This window comes from Vigna umbellata, chromosome 5, assembly GCF_029865625.1.
Source record: "Vigna umbellata cultivar VRB3 chromosome 5, Vumbellata_1.0, whole genome shotgun sequence".
Taxonomy (NCBI): Eukaryota; Viridiplantae; Streptophyta; class Magnoliopsida; order Fabales; family Fabaceae; genus Vigna; species Vigna umbellata.
The window spans coordinates 68,425,509-68,434,967 of NC_142169.1; the positions used below are offsets into that span (position 1 = coordinate 68,425,509).

A 9,459-nucleotide genomic window follows, 5' to 3' on the forward strand; every position below is an offset into this window, starting at 1 on the left:
CTGTTATTTTTAACTACTTGAAAAATGTTAAATCCCTTTAAACTTCTTTTCATTAAAAAAAAATCCCAATAAAAAAAGTTAAAATAGAGTGAATTGAGAAATATTATATCTGAAACAAATTTGTGTTTACATAGCTCTTTTTCTTTCCCGACATTGAAAATGTTAAAATAGAAATTAATGCCTTATTAGAGCTATTAATTTTTGTTATACCTTTTTAAATGCATATAATGTATAGAAAATTATTCATTATTAACAACACAGAATTAGTCTTAAAGAAAATAACTATACTAACCAACAGCGACATTGAAAAATTAATTAATTATTATATCATATAATGTTCCACATCTCGAAAATGTTTTCGTCATAATTTGGTAAATATTCTACTCCGGGATCGTCACTTTTCAGAATCAACAGCAATATATAAAATATATTCAAAATTTGTATAAATATGACTTGAAATTTTTGATCCCAGATTTCTTGTCTCAGATTTCTTCCTAGTTTCAGATTTCAGAAAATCAGATTTTCTCTGCTAAAAACCCTACTGGGTCAATTAGAAAAAAAAAGCTTGATTCAGTCTTAGTTTTGAAGAAAGGGGATTTTCCTAGGGACCCAGTTTTTGTTTCAGTGCCGCACAATCGAATTTCTGTTGGCTTTTTCTAAGTGCACTTCTTCGATTTGATTTACCCCTGGTCCTGCCCACTTTGTTTTCCGTTTCTGTTCTAACAGTCACTGACAGAAAAGAAATCCGACAATTGGTTTTCTGTGCGTTGCTGAGTTGGAAGTGAGAGTGGCATTGCCAAAGTGCAATTCCATTGAAAGAAAGGAAGTTTTGATGAGAGGGCAATGAGAGGGGCGTGTGAGGATTCAGAGAGATTAAGATGAGTGGTGGGTCATTGGGTATTCGTTCTGGGAGTTATGGCTCTTTGGAGAAGCAGCTGCAGCTGCTGCAGCACAACGGTGTGTCTCCAATTCAATCAGCACGAAAGCCTCCCAAGACGCTGAAGGAGAAAGACAGGTTCTTCCTTTGGATCTTCAAGTTTGCGGGCAGAAAGAAGGTGGGAATGCTCTTTCTCTTTGCAATCTCTGCTGCCGTTTTCATCTGGGTTTTGTACATTGGAAAAGGTTCCCCACTTTCTCTTCTTCCTTTTTAGTAATTAATAATGATGTGATTGTGTTACTCTTTTAAGCTGCATGGGAAACATCAAACATGAGTTCGAATTTGATTGATTGGTTATAGACTTGTAGGGATGCATCATGCATGCCACTTGTCTTGGTAAGGTGGAGGAAGGAAATCTGTTTTCGTGTTTCACATGATTTAGTTTTTGTGATTTGGCTTGCTTACAGGTGAAGATTCACAGGAGGGAAACGGTGTGCGTAATAACATTAAAGTTAATGAAACTACGTCTATAGGTGATTCTCCATCTGTGATATCAACTTCAAAAATCTTGGGATTATCCACAATTTTAGCTCTACCTCCTCCTCCCCCAAGCTATTTTCTGGGTTACAATCTTCCTCCTGGCCATCCGTGTAATAGTTTCACACTTCCTCCTCCACCGGCAGACAAAAAGCGAACCGGGCCGCGGCGTAAGTTCTTTTTTTTTTACCTCACTGTTTCTACAAATGCCTTATATTAGTTAAATGGTAATTGGAATATTATCCCTCATCGTTGCAGAGTCAGTCGGTACTTTTGAAGGATATGGATATTTTAGTGACATTATCCTTAATATTTTTTGTTTTTTTGTGTTTCAGCCTGCCCGGTATGTTACCTTCCCGTGGAAGAAGCGATTGCACTTATGCCAAAGTTGCCGTCTCCTTCTCCAGTACTTAAGAACTTAGCATTTATCCATGAGGAAACTCTTAGCAGGGATGGTGAATTTGGTGGTTCGGACTTTGGTGGATATCCTACTTTGAGGCAGAGAAATGAATCTTTTGATATCCGAGAGTCAATGAGTATGCACTGTGGGTATGTTTTGTATTTTGTTCGATGTTTCCCTTCTGTTTATCTGTGAGTACTGAAGAAGGTTGTTTGTGGTTATAATTTTTTTTTTCAGTAATAGAGGATATTTGTCCTATCCCTTTACTTACTTCTGTGCATTCTGCATCTACAATGTTGCATGTGTACGTCATTCAGATTTGTTAGAGGAACTAAACCTGGCCGCAACACAGGATTTGACATGGATGAAGATGACCTCCTCGAAATGGAGCAGTGTCATGGCATAGTTGTTGCATCGGCCATATTTGGTTTGTATTATGTGATTTTGGCTTTCATTTAGATGTTTAATTTGTTATGTTTCTGATGAATTAAATCCTATGTTCAGGAAATTTTGATGAGATAAATGAGCCAACAAATATAAGTGATTATTCAAAGGAGACAGTGTGCTTTCTTATGTTCGTTGATGAAGAAACAGAAAAATATTTGAGGAGTTCTGGTAGGCTGGGAATCAGCAAGAAGATTGGTTTGTGGAGAATTATTGTTGCTCATAATCTTCCTTATACAGATGCAAGACGCTCTGGGAAGGTGAGAATTATATGTCAACAAGCACCATTAAATTAGTATATTGGTTTTTAGTCATATTTGTTGCTGAAGCTTTAGAAAGTTGAGTTTTTCTTTAATATTTGGTTATTTCTATAGAAATATAATATTGTTGGCCGGGGTTTCATCTTTGTAGAATCTGTTATAGGAAATAATAAACTACACTGACTCGCCTGATACACAAATGGAAGCCCAGATGGGGAAAGAAAATAGAAAGTTAGATGAAAATACCTAATATTGTATATTTATTCTCTCGTGCATTCAGCATTGGGACAATTCTTTTCTTTCAAATATAATTTTAGCGTTATGGCTTGAATTGAAAATAACAAATACACACACATCACTCAGACAATGTTTGTATTTTCTTGCTCGTATCGTAGTAATTTTTGTGTACCTGAAAGATAAGTTTCCTTTTCTGCAGATTCCTAAGCTTCTGTTGCATAGAATGGTTCCAAATGCCCGCTATTCTATATGGCTTGATGGAAAGCTCGAGCTTGTTGTTGATCCATATCAAATCCTTGAAAGGTATATTATTGCTCTTTAATGCTATATACGGATTCACTTTACATGTGACAATTGTGTTGGGATCTCATTTCAGTCTTACGTCTGTATGTTGTCCGATATTAGATTCACCTTTCTAATTCTTCTGAAGATATATGAAGTATACTGCTTGTGCAGAATTCACTCGCAGTTCTATTTCACCTTAATGACACAGCTTACAACTACAGATGCACTAGGAGATGTGGAGCTTGATATATTCTAGTAGTATGTTTCATGGTTTTTCCAAGAATGGTTATATCTGAATTCTTAATAGAATCTCTCGATTGCACAATATTGTTCTGTGTAGTTGTTTCTCCTTACATATCTTTCTGGTTCCTTCTTTCGTGACTGGGCATTGAAAATTCTGGAAGTTCAACTATTTTATTTGCTTCCCACACAAGATGCATCTTAATCTTTCTAGACCAAAAAATGCTTCTATATTTGTCTTTAGTTGAGATGTTTTGGTGAATGTTGGTATGAGTTTTAATGATTAAACAAAATAGAGTTTGTTACCTGTAATATTGTTGCTAAAACTTAAGATGTGGAATTGGCTATTTCAGTGAACAAATGCTAATTGATTGTCTTTAAAGTGCGGGTTCCAATTTATCCTCCACAAAGGAACAGTATTGTGCTCCTAATAAACTATGCTTGTGTCATTTACTGTCTTCCTTAACTTCCAGGTTCTAAAATACCATTCAGACAGCTCTATCTAGAAATTCCCATCTGGCCTAACAAAGCTATGCCTACAAAAAGAGTATATACGCTCAGGACAGCTGGCTAGTTAAATCAATACATGCTGTGTATAACATTGGATCAGAGATCTTCATCCCTGCTTTCTCTTATTATGAACTAGTATATTAAATTGTTTCTATGCTACCTAGGCTTTTGTTCAAAATTGCTATTTCACCAGCATTAGTACTCATCATCAGCTAGCATAAATACAGTTTTCAGTTATCACCTTTAAGAGCGTGTGACTAGGACATACTTTATATGATTTTATCTTCAATGTCTGCTTTGAAGTACTACAATCTTGCTTAATGCCTACTTTAGAATATAAAACTTAATTGGAAACAAAAGTTTAATTATTATCAGCTTCTTCTGTTGCTTTATTTTTTGTTCCTCCTTCTCATGAATGTTCACTGCTTTATATATTGGATTTAGCTTTTCCTCTTTAGATCCTTATCTTCCTTATGCTCTATGCCAACTATTGTTCTCCATCTCGGTTGGGCGGTTATCCAAGTTCCCTGTGATCGAGACTATGTATAATGTATCTGGAACGAAAATTAGGGTTGAGATTATTTGATTTTCATATATTGTTTCTGGGGTATGTCCCTGAATATGATTTATGTAAGAGAGATTGGCCTGAGTTTGACTGAGATGCTTGATCACTCCTCTGAGAAGTAGAGGGTTTTATAACGAGTATCTGCTTGCAAGTACCAACTATTATAGTCACGAATATTCTTTGGATTCATGAGGAAGCCTCCAATAACAAAAGAAAAATAGGAATTTCTGAGTAATTATTGTCTGTTATTCTCCTTTATGTCATTCTCCTTTATGTCAGTGAATATATAAGGGATGATCCTATACCCGCACTGGGCACCCGCAAATAAAGGAACTGAATAACATAATTGAATCTTCTACTATATACGAAATAACGAAGTGACAGACCCACCGTCATTCATATGCATACGTTTTGCTAGTTTACTTGGATTGTCTTGATAGAATACATGTTTCATCACCTTATTGCTCTCATCCTTGTTTAGGTTTTTGTGGAGGAAGAATGCAACTTTTGCAATATCTAAACATTATAGACGCTTCGATGTATTTGCTGAGGCCGAGGCAAATAAAGCTGCTGGAAAGTATGATAATGCCTCTATAGACTTTCAGATTGAGTTTTACAAGAATGAGGGACTGACTCCATATACAGAGGCCAAACTTCCTCTTATAAGTGGTAAGCTAAACTTCGTTCCCAGTTGGATGACATGCATCTGCTTCTGCTTCTGCTTCATTTCTCAACCTTGATGGCTAAATTGCAGATGTTCCTGAAGGATGTGTAATTGTAAGAGAGCATGTTCCCATCAGCAACCTTTTTACTTGTCTTTGGTTCAACGAAGTTGACCGGTTCACTTCAAGAGACCAGATTAGTTTCTCAACTGTCAGGGACAAACTTTTGTCCAGGGTGGATTTTCATCTTCTCATGTTCTTGGATTGTGAAAGACGCAACTTTGTAGTTCAGGTAAAGATTTTATTTCGTTTGTATAAAACAATCTCAGATCAGAGGCTTCTTACAGAACAACATGATTGATCTGTAACAATATATTTTATTTTTTTAACTCTCTGCGAACAAACTTTTTAATAAATACAATTATTAAAGTAATTATTGTTAAATCAGTACATTTATCATAAATGATTGGATAAGCTCGCTTCACACTATCAAGTTATAAACTTTTTACTCAACATGTGTTGTGTTTACCGTGAAAGAATTGTTTTCTAATTACAAATTATATTATGTATGATAAGTTCGTGTGTTTTTTCAATAAAAGGATAGTTTGATAATTACTCAGGAAAACATGTTGATAATGAAGTCAACTTTATTGTCACTGATGATTTGTTTTTGTTGGTTACAGAAATACCATAGGGATATATTGGAACGTCTGGCTGCTCCGGTGGCATTTGCTCTCAGTCCTCCATTGCAACGTGTGCCTGAAACATCATCAGAAAAGGTTGCCAGGAGGGGCCCTGGAAAGCACGGAAAAGAACGGAGACCGAGTAGTAGGCGCCACCGGAAAGTTGTGGCCGGAGACAGGGACACACAAACATAGAAGCAAATTATACAGTTTTGGAAGTGTGACTATATCATTGATTATTTGGGTTTTGACATTCCACCTACGCAAGTCATTCCCTGGAGGGAAGATGAGTGTTGTGTGCTCTCATTCTTTTTACTTTATGCAATTCGTTTATGGTTATTAATTTTTTGTTGTATATAGAGAAAAAAAGAAAAAATCCTCAATAATTATCAATTATCATTTCAGGGTTGTCACTAGCGGCCAAATTCCGGACTTGTGGCAACCCTCTCTGTTGTTTCATTACACTATAGGATAAAGTGTAGCTGTTGCTCCCATTTGTACTCCATCAAGGTCTTTTGTTACCCTTTAATAACTAAAGTTTCTCACCACCATACCTTTCTGTACCTCTCTTGCTTCTTTGTTGAAACTGACATTAAACTCCATTTTTTTCTACTGTAGCTAATCATGGAAATAAAATGGATGTATTCTGAAGCTCTATATTTGGTGTTTTATTTTTATTTTCATTTTCAGATGTATCTTTTATTTAATTTAATCAGTTAAAATTTTTGTAGCCATCTCAAAATTTAAACCGCCGTAGCTGCCATTTTCATGTTTATTTTAAATCAATTTTTTAGAAACATATTATCAAAATGAACTTTCTATCGCAATATAATTTTTTTACATAAATATAAAATGTAATTTACATGCTTAATTTATCTCAAACATTTGACAGGTTAGAATATTAATTTATTTTCTTATTTTTTTTTTTAAAGACACTATTACACACTTTTTCATTTGGTCTCAACAATATCAGACTGCTAGATATCCTGTTACAAACTAAATAGATAATTGGTTTAGGTACTATATATTTAATTTTCAAATAAGTTATGAATTTCCTCTTTACTTTTTATCGCTACAAATATTATTTCATTGGTCAAACCATTTTCATTAGCTTTCAATTAATTTCCAAATAGATGACAAATGTGTCTACAAAGATCAACAATTGATTAGATTGTTGTGTTTTACATATGTTCAATGCTTTTTATGAAAATTTTAAAAAATAATGTGACTTATTATTAAATATCACAATAAAATGTTATGAAACAATAAAAATTAGGGAAAGCACGTGTTACCCTAAATTACCATAAGACAAATAGAATTCTCTGAATTTGACACAGTTTCAATATTTTATAATATTGGCCTGTGAAGATCGAAAAGATGATATAAACGAAAATGCTATGAATCTGTTGGAAAGAAAGGAAAAAAGGTTGAGAAAAATGAAAAGATGAAAATTGATTATTATCCTGACTTGAGAGTGGAGTAACAGAGGGTCCCAGTGGATCCTTATCTTAGCAGGTCTCCCACTTACGTCACAGTGGTAGAATCTTTTGCCCCAAATAATTAATAGTTTAATTAAGGCGTTGTTTGGATGAGAAGAACAGAGGCATGAGGTTAGGGTGATTTGAAAGATGAAGAAGAAGTGAGAGTGAGAGTGAGAGAATGCGAATGGCATCATCGTCGTCGGCGTTCATGGTGATCTGCATCCTGCACTCGCTCATAGCGGTCACGTGCGGTGCGCTGATGATGTTCTACATGAAGGAGGTCTACACGTTCGGCCACGGAGTCCAGACCGCCACCAAGCTTTTGGGATCGACGCCCCACGATCAGCTCCTCATCAAAACCTCCGATTCTTTCTCCGGCCTTCTCCTCGTCGCCATTGGCTTCCTCCTCTTCATGGTCTCCTTCGTCAGGGATCGCGATTTTCAGGTCTTCTTCGCCAAGGGCTGCACGCTTCTCCACCTCTTCATGGCCATGTGGAGGATCTACTTCGAACGCAAGGTCGAGGATCTTGCCTGGGATTGGCTCCGCCAGACTGTTGGTGACCTTCTCTTGGCCCTCTCCTGGGTCTTCTTTCTTGTTTACTCTTGGAGGGAGAAGTATGATTAGTTTCCCCCTTTCTTTTTCCTTGTCATTTTCCTTTTATTTTCTTAAATTAAAATCTTTTCACCTTTCGATTTACCTTGTAAAGAATCGGATCTCAATTTGTTTTTATCAAATCTGTGTTGAGAGATACCTTCTCAGTTGCCTTCCTTCCTTTCCCTGCTTCGACATTAATAGTATGTTATTTAGTTGTTTAACTGCAGTTGACCAATACCCCTAATTAATCTTCCGATAATCAAATCAAATTTGTTCTGATTCTGGTAGACTTTCGATAGTTTTGTCTGTAATTTTTAGGTGAATTTCATTGAATAGTGCGTGGAGTTTGAGAGATGGTGTCCATGTTTTGATTGGCAAAGAATGATGTTGTGTTTGTGGGTTTGGATGAATTACATTTGGATGCTTTATTTGTTTATTATATGAGTTTGGAGTCACATAGAATTGAATCTGTTAAATTGGTGCATTTTTACTCTGAGAAGTGTAGTTTTATTTCAATTATTGGAGTTTATAAACTCAATGGATTTAACTGATGCTGCCTGATAAAGAGGAATTGATGGGTAGGACTGGATGAAGCCATTTGGGTATTTATGTTGAGAAATTTCATTTGGAAGCAAGTGGTTGAGGAATTGTTTTGCTGGTGCTGCTGATGAATGTGAGTTTATGCCTTTCACCAACGCATTGATTCTGTTTTTTGTGGATGAAGTACAATGCAGTTTAACTTGTTTGAAGATAATTGAACGTACTTACTTCTAGTGATATTTTACTTAATAGTTGCTTCCAGCCAACTAAAATACCGCCAAGAGTTCGAAATACAATTTGAAAATGCTAGATCTACCTCATATCTTTTTTATCATAGACAAACATTTGAATATTCCCCTTTGATTATAATTGTTGCATGCTTACTCATGGGATGGAATGATGCCACGATTTTCTCACTTCCCTTTGAGTCCTGTTCACTCTCAAATATCATATTCTGGTGGGATATTTTTTATATGTCTTGGTAAGATCGGCAAATGACAGGAAACAGTGATCTGTCATGAGTGGCAACCGTGACGCTGATTGGTTAAACTGGGTAACCTTTGATTATGTATGACACACAACCTAAGTGAGCTGTTATTGACCTAATATCCATCTTTTAAACCCTTGGGAGTGTATGGAAGGATAGTTGCTATGTTGAATTTTTTGTCGTTTATATGCTGTATATATGCATATAAATTCTTAAGTGATAAAAAATACTCAACTAATAACATTTAACAATTAATACAGTAAATAACAACAAAAGTCAAATACAAGTTTCCTACATCAATCTTAATCTTCAAAATCCCGTCTTCTACGCCATTTCCACTTTGATTATATCTATAGATTTCAATTTTGGAATCTGGAATCCCAAGAGGATAGCCCTACAACAAATCCTTAATGTCCCTGTTTGGATGTTTTTTTAATGAACACAGTGCTGCAATGGCCGTTATTCAGCTCACTAGTTTGGTCTGCTGTGGCTTTTACACTAAACTGCTATGCTACAGCAGCCCCTTTAGTGGGCAGGGGGACGCTCTGCACTCGATAGGCAACTGTGGTATGATATTTAAAAACCTCTAAACCTGAATCCTTTCAATTTACTGTCCTTCACTGTGTCATTCTCTGTCGTGTAGTTCTTTCATTCTT

At 35.8% G+C, this 9,459-nt stretch overlaps 1 protein-coding gene and 1 pseudogene across 2 annotated transcripts; both read left to right on the forward strand.

Moving 5' to 3' along the window:
- The first annotated feature begins 406 nt into the window (after nucleotides 1–406).
- LOC124842908 (putative hexosyltransferase MUCI70) lies at nucleotides 407–6,251 on the forward strand (annotated as a pseudogene). The gene is made up of 9 exons (XR_015779700.1): nucleotides 407–1,122; nucleotides 1,345–1,584; nucleotides 1,750–1,963; nucleotides 2,132–2,241; nucleotides 2,319–2,518; nucleotides 2,955–3,058; nucleotides 4,837–5,024; nucleotides 5,110–5,309; nucleotides 5,701–6,251. The product of XR_015779700.1 is annotated as a putative hexosyltransferase MUCI70 (transcript).
- Nucleotides 6,252–7,144: 893 nt separating this feature from the next.
- LOC124842481 (uncharacterized) lies at nucleotides 7,145–7,932 on the forward strand. The gene has a single exon (XM_047318974.2). The coding sequence runs from the start codon at nucleotides 7,360–7,362 to the stop codon at nucleotides 7,804–7,806; it is 447 nt and encodes a 148-aa protein (XP_047174930.1). The 5' UTR covers nucleotides 7,145–7,359; the 3' UTR covers nucleotides 7,807–7,932.
- Nucleotides 7,933–9,459: the final 1,527 nt, after the last annotated feature.